The sequence below is a fragment of the Fukomys damarensis genome, unplaced genomic scaffold, assembly GCF_012274545.1.
Source record: "Fukomys damarensis isolate Sample0158 unplaced genomic scaffold, DMR_v1.0_HiC HiC_scaffold_39, whole genome shotgun sequence".
NCBI classification, from domain to species: Eukaryota; Metazoa; Chordata; class Mammalia; order Rodentia; family Bathyergidae; genus Fukomys; species Fukomys damarensis.
In genome coordinates, this window is record NW_022900951.1 from 47525722 (window position 1) to 47543709 (window position 17988).

Consider the following 17988-nt stretch of genomic DNA (forward strand, 5'->3'; position numbering starts at 1 on the left):
CAGAAGCAGAGGAACTCAGGTCTTGTTGCTGTCCACTTCCCTACTCCCAGGTCTCTGCAGCCCTCTCCTCCCCTAGTCTATACTATCCAGCTTCAACACTTACTTGCACCTCATGGATGATGACTTTGAACTGTGTAGAGCGCTCTGTCCACGTGTTGACCAGCTCAACAGCCCGGTCAAAATTCTTCACATACTCGCCATACATCTTGAGGAAGGGTGCCAGCTTCTGCAGAATGTCCCCAATGCGAGGGTAGCGGTCCCTGGGATTGAAGTAGGGGCTGAGGTGGTCATAATGATCCTTACCCATCAGGATCCTCCCCCATAGGTTTCCAGCCAGAGGTAAACCACTTTTATTTCAGGGCTGGAAACCGACTTCTCAGCCAGTCTGCTTCTTTGGAAATGCTGCTTATATTATAGGCTAATGAGTCCCAGAACCCAGAAGCTTGGTTTGACCTGAGACTGTGGCCTAGACCATCACCAGCTCCAAATCTACCCTGTCAAGCATCAAGAAAAACATGTCCTGGAACGCTCTCCCTGAACTTACTGCAAGGGCCACTTCATACACTGGTAACTGATTCTGTGCCCAGCCTTGTGTTAGCTCATGCTGGGAAAAGAGCCACACCTAGTGAAGCCCTGAAAGCCTCACTGTCTGGTAGGGGAGGCAAAGTGACCAGGCCTAGACACACTCCTCATTAATCAGAGTTAGATGCAGGAGACAAACCAAACCTGGATTCACAGGCTGGTGGGGGATATCAGAGTTGGGCTTCATGCCAGCCCTCTGTGTTCACAGTCAGGTGTGAGGGACATCCTTTATCCTGTGAGTGTGGGGAACCTGGACATGATTTTAGGCTGGGACTGAAATGGAATTACTGTTGTTTAGAAAGACACTCAAACAGGTAGTGTAGACTCTAAATGATGAATTAGAAGAGGACAGCTTGCCAATAAATCTACCCTTCCTCCTCAGGCATTAACTCTTTCCTGAACCCTTCTCTGACTCCCAGACTAGGAGTGGTCCATTTGTTTACTTACAGCCTCCTATTCTTACCTTTATAATAGCACTGATAAAAAATAACAGCTTAAAGTCACTGAGCACTCATATACTGGGTACCATTCTAAGGTCTCTACATGAATCAATCCTTAAAACAACTGTACAAAGTAGGTTATCATTATTATTATTGTCTCTATTTTTGAAGATGAAGAAAGTGAGGCACAGCAACTTAAGAAACTTGTTCAAAGCTAGCAAGTGGTCGAACTAGAATCTGAACCCAGCTCATATTCTTTTTTCTCCACTTCATACTCTTTTTTATACTTACTTTTTTATTAGTACATATTTGCAATACATAATGAGCACATTAATCATAGAAGATTTGTACATGTACATAACATATCTCAATTATTTTCCCACCTCATACTCTTTTGGGGGTGGTGGTCGAGACAGGGTCTCATTATGTAGTTCAAGCTGAACTTGAACTCACTTTGTAGCCCAGGCTGGCCTTGAACTTGGGGTGATACTCCTTCCTCAGACTCCCAAGTGCTGGGACTACAGGCATGCACAGTCATGCCTGGCACACCTCATACTCTTAAGGGCTCTGCTATTCTGCTGTAATTTTCTCAGTCCTGGTCTGGGTTCCATTTTAGATTGGGAGGGCCTAGAAGGTAGAGCTTAGGCCTGATTCTTTTTTCAGAAGTCAGTAAGAGAAGAGGAAAGACAGATGAACTTTTTGGGTATGCTGGGAATGGAACTGGGGGGCGGGGGACTTGTGCATGCTTGTGCAAGCGCTGTACCACCGAGCCACACCCCAACCCCAGGAATACACTTGTGAACATATTTGGGCCTGGGCTCCAAAGGCAGAGAGCAAGGAGCCTGGGCCTTGGGTCCCTTACCATTCCTCCATACGCTTTTCCAGTTCAGGCAGTAGGAACTGCTGGTGGAAGCAATAGATGGAACAGATGTTAGAGAAGATGCCATGGACAACATCAGCTGGGAAGGAACTGCGGTTCCGAGCTTCTTCCAGCAGCCGGGCACAGAATACCTGTGAATCAAGACAAGAGGACTCAGCCCCACTGGGCCTAGGGCTCGGCTGGGAAGGGCTTGTAGGTGAGGGCAGTGTTTGCAGGCAGCTTTGTGGATCTTTGGGATCAGCACTGGTCTAGAGACTGAGGAGAGAGGGAATAGAGTTAGGGTTATGTATGGGGAATAGAGTTTGGATTATATACTTCAGGCTGTCAAAGTTAGAACCTGGAGTTAGGCAACAGAACAATGTGGAGAGAAGAACAGATTCAGGGTCAGAGAGAAAGTTGGCATTAGATCCGTGCATTTAACAAATATTTCTGAGTCCCTACTATTTACCAGGCACTGTATGGTAGGCTGGGATAGAGCAGTGAACAAAGAAGACAAAAACCCCTACCCTCAGGGATTGTAGTGAATTTAAGAAACAGGGACAGAGTTAGAATGGGAGTCACAGTGAGGGGTATATACAGGATCTGAGGAAATTTATCATTAGTATCAGGCTTCAATCAAGACTGGTATACCTACCCAGGGTTAGGATTAAAGGTTGATAAGAGGATCAAACTTGGGATCATAATCAGAGTTGGCTTCAGGGAAAAATTGGTTTTAAGGTCAGAAAGGGGCCTTACCATCTCTAGATTTTGGTCCCAATGGTAGGATTGGGCTCCAGCGCTACCACTTCCTCTTTGAACCCACCTTGGGGGCCCCCAGAGGAGCCATTCACCTGATCTAGGAGATGCAGTCTGGAAACATAGGCCTTCTCAGTTTGCAGGAGCTCATTGGCAATGTGGAACACCTTCTGCTGCACGGTCAACTAGAAAGGAAAAGAGGTGACCCCAGATCTATCATCCTTTACCCTAATCCTCACCCAAGCCCCTAGCAGTTTGTCTCTTTTCTTTTTCTACTTCCTCTCTCTTTCTGAGATATGGTTTTGCTGTGTTCCCTAGGCTGGCTGTGAACTCCTGGGCTAAAGCGATCCTCTTGCCTCAGCCTCCCCAGTAGCTGAGACTACAGGCATGCACCACTGTATCTGGCTTCCCTAGAATTCTAATATCTCAAATAGTGCTTTAAGCTTAATGCCACTCTAAGATACTTCTGACCCCACCCCCTTTCTAGACCCATAATACCTCCAGCTTCGTACTTGACTCCCGTCAATCTTAAAGCCTACCCCTTAATCCTGACATGTACTCCCTCACTCAGCCACTTACTCATTCATCTGCTATTTCTATGCATTGGACATAGTGTGATGGTTAAGCATGGGACTGGGAAGTCCGACTTCCTGGGTTCATATCCTAACTCTGCCAATCACGAGTTGAGAAGTTGTTTAACTTCTCTGTATTTAAGATTTCATCGTTTATAAATACTGACAATAATACAGCCCACATCCATTTGTGGAGACAAATAAATGAAAAGCAGATTATAGACTGCGAAGTTTATAAATGTTAGCTATTTGTTCCCTCACTTGGTTCATTCTCAGCAAAAGGCTTCCTCAGAACCTGGCGTGTGAGAAAAACCTTAATGTACAAAAATGTCTAAAACTTTTTGCCTACTGGTCCAGTTTTCTACTCATTACACACATTTTCTGAGTACCTTTCATCTTAACAGTCCCTGACTTCAGCCTCCACATCTAAGCTTGGTCCTGGTGGAGCAGATATTCTCACTGAGATCCAAATGAAATGCAAGGATGTCTTTTGAAGAAATGTTAGGCTGCCAGGGCACATAAAGGGTCCCTGATGCCAAAGCCTTCACCTCCAATCTTAGGTCTCTGAGGGGCTCTAACACTTGTGCCCCTTCTCTAGCTGTTGGGAAGTCTCTGGGATGTGAGAGACTTTATACAAATAGGGACACAGAGGCTTACTGTAGGGCAGTGGAGAGGGAAGAGACAGGCCTAACGTCACACAGCTGCTATAAGATCTTTTTTTCCTACCTTCCTCTCTCTCTCTCTCTCTCTCTCTCTCTCTCTCTCTGTTTTGTTGTGGTACTGGGGATTGGACTCAGGGCCTTATACATGCTAGCTAAGCACTGTACCACTGAGCTCCATCCCTAGCCCTTTTTTTTTACTTTTAATGTTGAGACAGGGTCTCACTGCTTTGCCCAGGCTGACCTTGAACTTGCAATCATCCTAACCTTCCTCTCTCTCTCTCTCTCTCTCTCTCTCTCTCTCTCTGTTTTGTTGTGGTACTGGGGATTGGACTCAGGGCCTTATACATGCTAGCTAAGCACTGTACCACTGAGCTCCATCCCTAGCCCTTTTTTTTTACTTTTAATGTTGAGACAGGGTCTCACTGCTTTGCCCAGGCTGACCTTGAACTTGCAATCATCCTACCTCAACTTCCCAAATAACTGGAATTATAGGTGGATACCACCATGCTTAGCTCATGGGATTAACCTGTTGTACAAGATTTTAAAAATCCCTAACAGGGCATGATGGCACATATATGCAATCCCAGCACTCTGGGAAGCTGAGGCAGGAGGATCACAATTTCTAGCCCAGCTCCTGCATCTCAGCAACTTAGTGGGTCCCTGCCTTAAAAATGTAAAAAAAAAAAATGCCAGGCATGGTGACACACACCTGCAATCCCAGCACATGGGAGGCTGAGACAAGAGGATAACAAGTTTGAGGCCATCTTAGGCTACATAGTGAGTATAAGGCCAGTCTGAACAACAAAGACCTCATCTCAAAAAGCAAACCAAAAAGACAAAGTTAAAGGGGGGTGGGTTGAGATGTAGCTCAGTGCAAGGACCCTGGGTTTGATCTCTAGTACCTCGAAAATGAATGAATAAATAAATCCATCCATTCATCCTCAATCAGGATGCCCATCTTCAAGATGGAAAACCAAGTCCAGACTAGTGGTTCTCTGATGAGGGTAGGAGTATATTCCTAGTGGGCATGTGGAATGGTGCATGATTATTTTGGTGGTCATATGACTGGGGAGTGAGCTGGGTGTGGTGGCATACACCTGTAATCCCAGCCTGTAATTGAGAGGCTGAGGCAGGAGGATCACTGAGAGTTTGAGGCCAGCCTGGGCTCCATACTGAGCTGAAGACCAGCTTGGACTCCATAGTGAGACCCTGTCTCAAACAAAACAAAATGTAACAAAATACAATGACTGGGGAGAGAGGCAGGGTTTGCTCCTGATACTGTATTTAGTACCAGCAGAGCAAGGAAGCTAAATATCCCAAATGGAAACAATGTCCTAGTTTGAGAAATACCATGGTATGTCAAGAATCAAGCACAAAAGCCAGGCTCCTGGTTTCTTCATTAAGGTCCTGCTTCTTGGTGAACATAGGTCAGTACCTCCACAGACTCCTGTCTCTCCATCGGGGGAACTGGGATTTCTCTGTCCTTCTCATCCTCCTCCTCATCGTCTTCCTCCTCCAGGTCACTGTCAACTTCCTGGGAGCCGGGCCGGTGGGGGCCGGCCAAAACCACAGGTACACTGGCCAGGGCAGGGGGCCCAAGACAGAGGCTGTGGCTGGGGGGCCCATCGTCACTGACGAAGCAGGTCTCTTCACTGTTGGATGGCGAGCTGATGCTGTCAATACCGCTGTCCCGGTTAGGTACCTTCTCACCATCCCGGGGCCCAGGAGCCAACAGGAACAGGCAGCGGGAGGCCTCGCCCTCTGGGAGCTGGGATACTGGTGGCTGTGGCAACATGGCTGGCTCTGGGGGACCTGGACAGGGGCCAGGGGCTGGCCTATCCGAAGCGACAATCACAGGCTCTCTGAGGTGGGTGGTGGATACACATGGAGGCAGGATATGAGCTTGACTGAGAAGCCTCTCCTACAACTATCCCTTCGTGTCCCAGATCCACCCTTCCCACCACAGGGTTCTACAGGGACCAGACTCACCTTTCAAACTTCTCTTTCCACCCTTCCCACCACAGGGTTCTACAGGGACCAGACTCACCTTTCAAACTTCTCAATCAGTGAGGATACTGCCGCAGAACTGGGGCTGGCCTCCACCCTGGGAGCCAGACCCTTAGCCAGTCGGGGGTCAGCAGGCAGTGGACGTGATGGTGGGGGAGGGATAGGCTCAGATGGGGGAGGCATCCGGGGCATCTGCAGATAGCTGGGCTTTGGTGGGACTGGAGAAACAGATAGGGAAGAGGGGAGACCTCAGTGAGCTAGGTTTAGAAGTGGCTGTCACGGTCAGGCTACACCTCCCTCCACAAATCTCAGTTTTTTGTTTTATTTTGGCTTTGTTTTTGGCACAGAGCCATCCTGAGATCCCAAGCCACAGCCTACAGTCTAGGTAGCACTGCTCCTGAGACCATGGAGCCGCACTGTTCTTCTAAAGAGCCGTCTCCTCTGCCACCAGTTAACTTCTCCCCTGTCTGTCCCCTCCCCTGGGCTGTTTCTCTGCTCTTTCTGGAAGCACTTACCCTGTGGCTTTGGGCCTGGTGCCCGCTTCAGTGGTGAAGGACGCTGGCTGGGGGTTTCAGTGGGGGAGCCCGGGTCTGAGCGAAGCCGCTGGGGGCCTTCGGGATGAGGCTCAAGGCTGTGGCCAGGGTCAAGGGACAAACTTTTAACCAGGATTCGATTTCCCTGGTGCAACCCTGCAGAAAGGGAGAAACTGTGAAGTGACTGACTTTCCTCAAAGGGGACTGGAGAATTGCATGTCTTCGTGGGTATCTGGGGCGTTGGATTTCCCTGAGCCCCTTTTTCAGCCATATTGCTTTTCTGGGTAGCTTCACCCCAGCCCTCAGGTAAGGAGCCAGGCTCAAGACTTGAAGATGGCAGTTTTTATCAACAGATAAGAGTTCTTTGTGATCGATACATTGAGTCCATGTACATCTGCAGGTATCATTACTAGGGAGTTTATCCAGGCTGGGGCTGGATGCACTCTCAAGTTTGTATATGTTTGCAGCCCTTGTTTACATAGCCACAATGGAAATGTACAGCATAAACCATTCTTCATCCTACTTTTTTTTTTTCTTCCTTAAATTTATTGGTACATTATAGGCATTCATTATTGGGATATTGTACCTTCACATGATGTTTCTTGGTTCTTATTTTTTTTCCCCATTTCCCTGCCCTCCCTTCAACCCCTACACCCCTCCCTATTTATAGAGACTTCCATTTTTTCCTTTTCTCATGTCAGGATGGCTGACTGGCCTAAGGCCCCAGACTCAAGCTATGCTTCCTGCGTTCATCTTACTTTTTAAGGCCCTGAGAATATATGAAATTTCCTGTCTGCAATTTTGTACAGCAGCAGAGTGTACTTTAAAAAAAATGAAACAGGTTGGGTGCAGTGATGTATGCCTGTAATCCCAGCTACTTGGGAGATAAAGGCAAGAGGATTGAAAGTTCCAGGACAGCTTGGGCAATTTAGTGAGAACCTGTCTCAAAATAAAAAGTAAAAAAGGCTGAGGATGTAGCTTGGTGCAAAGGCCCTGAGTTTAATCCACAGTTAAAAACAAAAGATAAAACTACTTCATGAGCAAAAGTTTTGCTTCTTAAACATCTCAACTTTGTTGGACATGGTGGCACATGCCTGTAATCCCAGCACTCTGGGATCTGAAGCAGGAGAATTGTAAGTTTGAGCCCAGCCAGAGCAACTTAGCCATCTAGCAAAACCTTGTCTCAAAATAAAAATTAAAAAAGGGCTGAGGATATAGGTTAGTGCAAAGGACCTGAATTCAATCCCTAGTACTCACGCCATACATATAAATCCCACCTTCTCACCCATCCGTACTACCCTCCTCTACTTCCAACATCCATACACTGCATACCCACATGCATACCACCCTCAACACACACATGCAGCATTCCTGAGTTCAAGTAACAGAAACAACTTTAAAACAGCAACAATAAAGTCAGAAAAACAAGAAGGCTTTTGGTATTGTCCCTCTTTGCTTACTATAGGTTTCCTGTAAACCCACCTGTTTTGGCACTTGAGGAGGTTATGGTCACTATTATGCGAGAAGGTTCAGTCTAGAAGGCAGTGAGAGACACCCCCCCCCAGGGTTGACCTGCTACAAAGGAATGGTTCAGGCTGGGCAGAGGGCCACAGGAACGCCTCAGCTGACACAGAAGTCATGTGGGGTCAAAGAGAAGGGAAAAAACTTAAATGCCAGGCTGAGGAGCTGGACATTCATCCTGTGGCAGAAGGGAACCATGAAAGGCCTTGTGTAGGGAGAGATGCAGGCAAGCAGGTGTGAGGACAAGAGAGAGAATAGTAGTTAAGAGTTCCCAGAGTCGCCAATGGTACATGCTGTCAATTATGCTGTGCCGCAGCCATATGTCCTCTCATAGCCACAAACAGTCTGTTACCCTCTGTCACAGTCTCATAAATTGCCAACCATAAATGGGCCCACTCAGTTATAAAAGCACATTGTTTAATTTACAGTTTCACACAACTGCATTCAAGGCCACACAAAGTCCAACAACCAAACACATGCTGTAAGCCCCCTGAAAATGTGATCATGCACAAAGACCTGCAATACAACCTTACATATAATCACAGGGTCACGGTATCAGACATACCTTCAACATGTCATGCATAGTCATAAAAACACACAGTAACACTATGACAATTCTGTCATTTTACACAAAAACTACATACCCATATACCATCATATAGCCATATCTCTTAAACATAGTTCCACTGAGCTACAAAGATATACAGAGTCATTTACACTGTAGCTGAAATTGCAGGATCATGGAGTATCATACACACCATGATGTAACTTTTTTTTTCTTATTTTATTTATTTACCAGGGATCACACTCAGGACCTTGTGCTTATGAGGCAGGTGCTGTGCCACTGAGCTAAATTCCTGGCCATTTTTATTTTTTTGAGATAGGGTTTTGGTATATAGCCAGGACTAGCCTCAAACTTGAGATCCTCCATCCTCAGTCACTCAAGTGGCAGAATTACAGGCATGTACCACCACACCCACCTCTCATATTGTATACCTGCAAACATGGTTACACACAAAGACTATAGCCACACAGGGTCAATTATATCAGGTCAGATGCAACCTCACACAATGGTGAAACAGCATAAAGTTACATGTTACCATCTAATCAGAAGCACAAATACAGAATCAGACATGTAGCACAATTTACATACTCATGAGACAAATATGTCCATGGTTAAAGAAACAAACAAATGACAAAAACATGTCCATGGTATCACAGGATCTTAGTTCAGGGATACACAGAGACACAGGACACTTATCTCCTAATATAAACAGCCACAGTGTCACATGCTGCCTCTGTTGCAAAAACATACAGCTACAACATACACAGAGACATCTGCACTCTTGCTTATATAGTCACACAGGCAGAAAGAGTCACAAGGGATTTTAAGTCTCCCTGTTTTAGAATAAAAAGGAACAGCCCTACTCCCTGGGTTATAGCAGCTTCCCTAGGCCTCTTGCCTGACCCTGACTAAGCCCAGCCAGATAGGCCCCAGGGAACTCAGGTCAGGGGATTTTCCCAGCCCTAAGAGAACATGGTGCTCCAGATCCCAGACCAAGGACCCCTCCTTCCCCCTATACCTTGCTTGGGTGCAGTTTCCTCACTTCCTTCCCCACTAAGCAAGCAGGGCCTGGCCAGGATGGAGGAAGTGCTTCTCTCGACTCAGCTGGGCTACTCACCCTGCCCTGATCAGCACATCCTGGCTGGTTCTGTCCTGCCCTCCCCCTGGGCAAGGGGTTGAAGAGGATGAATCACCTGGAGGCAGCACAGGTGGAGACACAGTTGAAAAGACCCGTGGCCAGAGAAAGTGAGACACAGAGAGTAGCTGACAGGGCCAGAGAGGCAGTGAGAAAAACCAGGCATCCTGCCTGCCATGCAAACACAGTACCCCCTCAGACATACACACAGGTGCCAAGGTACCAGCCTCTTTGGCCCTGTGGGACACACCTGACCCTTCACCACTCCTCAAAGCAGGCAGGACCCACCACAGTTAACAGGGCAACAGGATTCCCATGGGGCTTCTTTCTTTCTGCTTCACTACTGGTCCTCAGGGTAGAGTGACCAAACCATCTTCCATGGCCTTGTGCTAGCACCCTCTGCTCCCTCCTCACCCACCTCATTTGGGAACCCAGAGGTGGGCCTACCTCTCCCTGCAGGCAGCCTTACAGGATAGGAGGCTGAATGAAATTCCCAGATAATGGGACACCCATAGTGTCCCAGGTGAGGGGTGCAGGGATTGTCAGTCCAGTTTTAGGTGCGGAAATGAAGTCAGAGAGAGAAAGAGGCAACGACTAGCCCAAAGACTCATAGGAAGTCATTGGGAGATGTTCAGGCAAACTGGTCCTGGTCTGGATTTTCTTAACCCTGCTCTCCAAGAAGCTGGAAGAAGGGACAGGTATGGACCCTAGATCTAGAGCATCACACAAAAAACTGCAGTGTGGCTACTAAGAGGAATATCCCAACACTGTCCATAGGGAGATGAACAATAGGCTTCCAGTTCAGGAGTCTAGGTTTGGCCAAGAACCAGGCTAGTTTCCACTGAGGGGGAAAAGATTCAAGATCCCTTTTCCATCTCCTATTTCAGTATTTCCTATCCCTTCCCTTTGCCTACACTTGCTGGTTTCCTCCAAACTTTTTCCTCATTGGCTCCCTTCTCCCCAGGGCTTGCTCCCTCCTGGTGACTGACTTTATCATATTGCCTATATATATATATATATATAGCTCTGATCATAATGATTTATCTGCATGAGAACCCTCCATAACTCCCTATTGCCCATGGGAAAATAAAAACTTTTCATCCAAGCCTCTGTGGCCTCTAATGGCCCTGCTGAACTCTCTGGCTTTCCTCAGTTTAGTTTGGTCCCACAAATATTTCTGAACCTGGTAGACTTTGTGCTGGAGGATAAAAAAACCCTATTCCTGCCCTCAGGGAGCTCTCAGAGTAGAAGGACCCTCTTTTCCCTTTCTAGAAATCACAGCCTTTCCCATTGACACATGCTATCTACTCCCCCATGACCACTACCAAAGTCTTGCACTGTGCACTGGTTTTCTCCAGTCCATTTTTCTTACGGTTCATTATCTATGACATTCTCTTTCACACACATATACCCTCATCCACGTATCCTGACAAGATCCTCTACCAGCCCTGGTCCTTCCACTACTGGGTTTACCAGAGTCCCCAATGCCAAACAGAACAGAGGCCATCACGGAGGCTTCCGCATACCCGTAAAGATCACACCATCAAATTCTACAACATTACAGACATACACCAACTGTGCACAGCATTCAAAGACCCAGAGATAACTTCAGAGCCATTCTACATGTCCATATGCAATGTGCCAGGCACAACTCATGCACACACACAACCACCACCACTCAGGCATTTTCCAGCACTGACAGGAAGCACACCCTAGGCATTCCAGGAGTGTCTGAGCACTCCCCAGCTCTGTTGTGTGGGTGGAGGAGAGGATGTGCCTTCTCCTTGTTCCATCTTCACTCTCTCTGGGCCCTCAGCAGGCCAGAAGGGCAGTCTTTTTAGTACAGATCACAGGGCCTTGCATGTAGGCAAGCACTCTGCCACTGAGCTGTACTCCAGCCTGAGGAAGGGCAATGTTGATCCTTACTTTCAGGAAGCTCCCAATCTAAAAGAGAAGAGACACTCAGGAAAAGCTAAGTGGTGCCTCAAGAAGTGCCCTCTGGGTGGGGGTGTTGGGGTCAGCCTGTTGGAACTGGGTAAGCTCAGAGGAGGGAAAGGTCAGGGAAAGGGTAGCCAGATAAAATACAAGATCCCGGGTGTTATCTAAAGTTAGATCTAAAATAGCCCCAAAGCCTTATGGGTTTGGAAGGTGATTTGATTATGGGGGTAGTATAGCTGACTTGCTGTTTTTAGAAGGTGGGATCTGGTTTGAAGAGGTAGGCCACTGTGGGCATGATTTGGAAGAATATATCTCCCTTCGCAGCTCTTCCTTTCACACCGTTTCTGGTCTGCCAAGCTGTGAGAAGCATTTTGCCCTGTCTTTCTATCATGCTGTCTTGCTTTGGAGCCAGCAACTATGGACTAAAATATGAGCCAAAATAAACTTCTCTTAATTTGTGGGCGTTGGGTATTTTTTTCTCAACAATGAGGGAACTAAGACAACTAGTTAAATTTGAATTTTCAGATAAACAATTCTCTCTCCCCTCAAAGCCTTGTGTATGGTAGAGCTGGGTTATATCTCCAACCCTTTTTTATTTTGAAATAGGGTTTCACTAAGTTGCTAAGTTGACCAGGCACACCAGACCCTGCTGCATAAAAAACTTTTTTAAAAGACCAGGATACTAGCTGTTATGACGTGTTTAGATGTTCCACCAAAGCCTCGTGCAGTCATAGGTAGGGCTTTTTCAGTGGTGACTGGATCTAGAGTGTATGACTGATTCATGGTGCAGTACTATGATTAAGGATGCTAGGATTAAGGGAGGGTGATTACTAAATCAGTCCATTGATTCATTTGGCACCACCTTAACCCTGGTAGCCTAGATAGAATATAAAAGGAGCAGAAAAAGGCTGGGTGTAGTGGCACATGCCTGTAATACTAGCACTCAGAGACTGAAGCAGGAAGATCACTGCAAGTTTGAGGTCAGCATGGCTAGGTAACAAGTTCAAGGCCAGTGTGAACTATATACCAAGACCCTGTCTCAAAAAAGCAAATACAACAACAACAAAACAGAGGGGCAGAAAAAAGCTTGCTTGCTTGCTTTGCTACCTTCTACCCACCATTAACTGTTTCTCCTCTGCAATGCCTGTCTGCCATCATGCCCTGCCTTGGAACCAGATGATTATGGACTGAAACCTCTATAAAATGTGAACTAAAACATTTCCTCCTTTAACTTTGGGTGTTAGGTATTTTGTCTCAGCACTGAGAAAAGTAACTAAGAATTTGGTACCAAAGAAGTGGGGTCATTGCTGTGACTGTACCTAATCATGTGGTTTGAGAGCCTTTGGAGCTGGCTTGTGGGAAGGGGAAGAGTTAGGAAAGGTTTGGAGATGCTGGTTTGGAGATGTACGGCTGGAATACCTGAGGCTGTACTTGATGGGAGCTTCTGCTCAGAGCTCAGAAGACCAGAATGCTGAGAGAAATGATGCTGGTAAAGACCAGGCTCAGGAGGTTTCTTCTGGGAAGAAGGCCTGCATTGGCTGTTGGACTCCAGACAATGTGAATTATGGCTTGGAAGAAAGTTTTTCTTCACTTTGCTTGTCTCCAGACTTTGCCTGAGATGGAGATTAAGGGTGGCAGACTAATGAATCTTACAGAAGAAATGTCAAGGCAGTCTAATGTTAAGGCCATGGCATGGCTACTGCTGGGGGCTTTTAGTCAGACTTATGCTGAGAATGAAGAGCAAAGAGCCTAGCAGAATAATTTAAAACATGTTGAGTCTGGTCAGAAAGTAAATTCCAGGAAAGCTGTGCACTGCAAAGATAGAGCAGAAGAGATCTTGATTGCTGAGAAGGGTCAGGACAATGGAAAAGATGTCCTGAGGGCATCACAATAAGCAGCAGGATTCTATCCTTAGCAGCCTCAAAATTGCAAAAGTGAAAGATTTTGCTTTGAGAAGAGAGCCCCAGAACACCATGTTCCAGAATGTTGGTAGCCTAGGGAAGTTGTTCCTTGGAATTTGGTTCATAGGCACTGGATTCCTACAGACAATAGAGAAGGGAGCCTGGCTACTGCTCCAGCTGGCAACAGACCTTGGTGTCATCCATATGGTGCTGGTTTTAGGCACATACAGAATGCAAGAGTTGTGGGGTCAGGAAGGCTTCCACCCAGATTTCAGAAGGCCTAAGAGGCCAGGCAGTGTACCGGAGAGGGTAGTGTATGAAGCTGTGAGTATGAAGCCAAAGGTGCAGTGGAGACCCCAGAGGACTGGAAAAGCCAGGAACTTGGATCATCCATGGAAAGCTGCAAAGAGGGAGCGAAGCCAGCCAAAGAAAGAAGCCATGGGAGCTACAACCACAAGAAGTGTCATAGGGATGAAACTTCCCTGTCCCTTTGGAGTTCACGACTTGCCCCAGATTGCCCGGAATGCTAGACATGGAACTATGGGACTTAATGTTTGCCCTGCTGGATTTTGGACTTCCTTTGGTCCCATTCCTTGCATCCCCCTATTTGTACCTTCTGGAATGGTAATGTCTATCTTGTGCCATTGCATGCTCAAAGTGTTCAACTCTTTTTTCACTCATACAATGTCTCATAGGGGCTCGCAGCTAAGTGCCTTAAATCTCAGAGATGTTGGACTTGAGCTTTTCAGCAATGCTGAATCTGTTAGGACTTTGGCAACATTTTGTTGCTTTTGAGACAGGGTTTCATAATGTAGTTGAGACTAACCTGGTCTGGAATTCACAGCGATCCTCCTGCTTCAGCCTCCCGAGTGCTGGAATAACAGGAGTGCTCCACCATGCCTGGCTTGATTTTGGCAACTCTTGGAGATGGACTAAATGCATTTTTGTTAAGGGGAGGTACACGAGTCTTTTGGAGGCCAGGGCAGAATGTTATGGTTTGTGTTTATATGTCCTCCCAAAACCTCATGCAGTCATAGGTGGGACTTTTTTCAGAGATGGCTGGATCTAGAGTATGTGACTGATTCATGATGTAGTGCTACGGTTCAGCATGTGTGATTACTAAATCAGTCTTGATTGGTTTGGCACCTCCCTAATCCTGGTAGCCTAGATAGAATATAAAAGGGTCAGAAGAAAAGCTGCTAAGGTCCCTTGCTTGCTTTTGCTCTCCTCTGCCTTCAATGAACTGTTTCTCCTCTGCAATGGCCCTCTGCCATGTGCCACACTGACTTAGAGACAGCCAACTATGGGCTGAAACCTCTACAAACTGTAAAACAAATAAACCTTTCCTCCTTTAACTTTCGGTTTTGGGTATTTTGTCTGCAATGAGAGAAGTAACTAAAATATTGGCCCATGCCTGTAATCCTAGTACTCTGGGAGGCTGAGGCAGGAGGAATGCAAGTACCAGTCTGGGCAACTTAGTGATACCCTATTTCAAATAAAACATTTTTAAAAAGGGCTGGGGATGTAGCTCAGTGATAGAGCACTTGGTTTTAATTCCCAGAACCACATAAACCCACACAAAAATTATTTTGAGACAAGGTCTCACTGAATTGCCCAGGCTGGCCTAAACTTATAATCTTCTTGCCTCAGCTTTCTGCTAGCTGTGATTACAGGTGTGTACCACTATACCTAGCTAATGAATAATTTTTTTATGTATAAGCATATCTTATGCATACTTATATTAAGAAGTTATTAAGCCATATAGGTTGAGTGTCCCTTATCTGAAATGCTTTGGAACAGAAGTACTTCGTATTTTGCAGATTTGGTCTGTGGAACATTTGCATAGATTTTGATTTGAGCATGCTGAATCTGAAACTCCAAAACCCAAATTTTAGAGCATTTCGGATTTCAGATTAGGGATGCGCAACCTATACTAAAAATTTATTGTATATCTGAAATCCAAATCTAATTGTGCCGTTTGGGGACAAATTCTAGCAACCCTATTGAGGAATGGCTTATGAGTACATGCAGAGCCAGGCCTACAAAGCATACCTGGTAACTAGGACCTACCATACTCTCATCCATTTAAGCCTCAAGCAGGCTGGGGGCTTTACCCAATTTCCCCTGCAGTGGGCACCTGAATGCCTGTGACAGTGACATTATTTCAGAGATAACTTTGCATCTAGTCTCATTTGTTTAAAAATAGAGTTGGGACTGGAGGTGTAACTCAGTCTAGAACACTTGCCTAGCATGTGTGAGGCCCTAGGTTCTATTCCTAGCATTGCAAAAGATAAGGGGGCTGAACAGAAGGGGGGGAATAATTTAAAAATTGTGATGCTTGACTATTCCAAGCAAGAGTGATGCCATCATAACTACTGACTGGAGTGCCTGCGTTAAAGTATTAGCCAGGTGTGGTGGCACATGCCTATAATTCCAGCACTCAGGAGGCTGAGCCAAGAGGATCACTGTGAGTTCAAAACCAACCTGAGCTACACAGTGCCTGAACTGCACAGTGAGACCCTGACTCAAACAAAACAAAAGAAATGGCTGGTTTCAGAGTCACAGAGATCTCAGATTAAACCCCAATACCACCTTTTACTATCAGTGTGACCCTGAGTCCTCATCTATCTGAGCCTCAATTTCCTTATTTAAAAACAAAATAATAATTCCAGATCCCTGATTTGGGAGTGTCTATGAAACAATGAAAAAGAACACAGGGCCCCTCCAACACACATATATGTATACAGTGATAAGGGATAAACTTGCAAACAGTCACACATACACAAAGGTACAAAACTTCATACACAGATACAAAACCCCACAGGCCACATGCTACAACCCAGCATAAACCGACTATTAGAGTTGGGCATGGTGGCACATGCCTGTAATCCCAGGAGGATTATAAATTTGAGCCTAGATTGGCAATTTAGTAAGACCCTGTCTTAAACTAATAATTTTATAAAACCAAGTAAATAAATAGAAAGGACTGGGTTTACACATAGCTCAGTGTAAAGGCCCTACATTCAATTCCCAGTAGCAAACACACAGAAAAAAATACTACCGATGAACTGAGAAACCTAAGCAAACTCAGCCTAAGATGGACATAGAATCTGGTCTCACTCATCATGACAGCTCGAGATCAGCGCCAGGTTCCTACTAGAAGTGGCTGGGCAGTGAAAAAACAATGGTGTCCTGTCTCCCCTATTCAAATACAGTTCAAAATACAAACCATACAAAAGTGGAAAATATGTGTCAAGAAGTGCAGCTGAGTTTTGAATTTTCCCGTGACAACTTATTGTTGTTGAAATAGAAAAATCATTCCAAAAATTGTTTCTGGTTGCTGCATGCCCCTGCTTGGCAGGTACTCTGAGCACATGCTTCCGAGTTTATTGGCAGAGCAGGTCCAGCTTCTAGCTGAGTTTTAAGACAAGGACTCCACCTTTGGCCCATTCCCACTGGAACTGGACCCTGTTTCTTCCTCACCTCTTTCTGGAAATTTCAGTTGCCAACTGTCCTACTCCCTGGCTGGCTATAGCCTTGGCTTAATCTCAACCCAGCTATTAGGACCCCAGACTGGATGTTGGCCATTAACTCCCCAGTGATCTGAGGCAAGTGGCTTCATGTTTCTGAACCTCAATTTCCCCACTTGAAAAATACAATGTGTGTATTGCTCATTGTGAGGACTGGTGAGATGCTGGCCCTAACATTCGGGCCTTCTTACAACTGATGTAAATTTCTTACAACAGGCCCCAAATGTTTGCCCTTCCTGGCTGAGAGATAGGCCCTAGGGGACAGGTGATATACGTGGGGTGGGAAAGGGAACAGAGGGAGTGAAGAAGAGAGAACAATACAAAAAAGTGCCTTTTCAGGCCAGGCATGGTGGTGCACGCCTGTGATCACAGCACTCAAGGGGCTGAGGCAGGAGGATCTCCAAGAGTTTGAGATCAGCCTGGGTTACATAGTGAATTCAAGGCTAGTCTGCACTACAAAGTGAGATCCTGTCTCAAAACAAACTAACAAACAAACAAACACAAACAAACAGCAAGAACAAAGTGCCTTTTGGTAAGCCAGCTCAGTGGTGGGAGGGAGAAGAATCCCTCAGCTTGAGAAAAAAGCAGGGGATAAAGCCATAACTGCCCCACCTCTTCCCACCTGCCCTTTGAATGTGAGTTCCAGCCCAGCTTTCTTGGTCCATCTTCAAAGCCAGACTGCATCTAGGCCTTGCCTGGCAGATGTTCTTTTCTGGAAATTCAAACACAAAACTCTGTCAAATGGGAAATGTGCAAGAGGTGCTGTTTAGAGGAACCCTGTGGGTAGTCAGGAAGTTCTTCCCTAAAATCTATTTATTGGTCTTCTGAACATAACACTCTGCAAAGCTGGTGGGTGTGGTGATGCATGCCTATAAGCCCAGCATTCTGGGATGGTGATGCAGGAGAATCACAAATTTGAATCCAGCCTGGGCCACTTAGTGATTTAGCAAGATCCTGCCTCAAAAAAAAAAAAAAAAAAGGGTAACC

The 17988-nt window shown here is 46.1% G+C and overlaps 1 protein-coding gene across 1 annotated transcript in view; it reads right to left on the bottom strand.

The window, feature by feature from the left end:
- The window catches only part of Fgd1 (FYVE, RhoGEF and PH domain containing 1), a 50571-nt gene that overhangs the window by 22524 nt on the left and 10059 nt on the right, over positions 1-17988 (bottom strand). Inside the window, exons 2-7 of the mRNA XM_010610737.3 lie at positions 6394-6567; positions 5919-6096; positions 5307-5733; positions 2733-2822; positions 1885-2033; positions 104-260 (exon numbers count right to left, since the gene is read on the bottom strand). Coding sequence (XP_010609039.1) covers positions 104-260; positions 1885-2033; positions 2733-2822; positions 5307-5733; positions 5919-6070 — 975 coding nt within the window. The 5' untranslated portion in view covers positions 6071-6096; positions 6394-6567. The remainder of the gene's footprint in view (positions 1-103; positions 261-1884; positions 2034-2732; positions 2823-5306; positions 5734-5918; positions 6097-6393; positions 6568-17988) is intronic.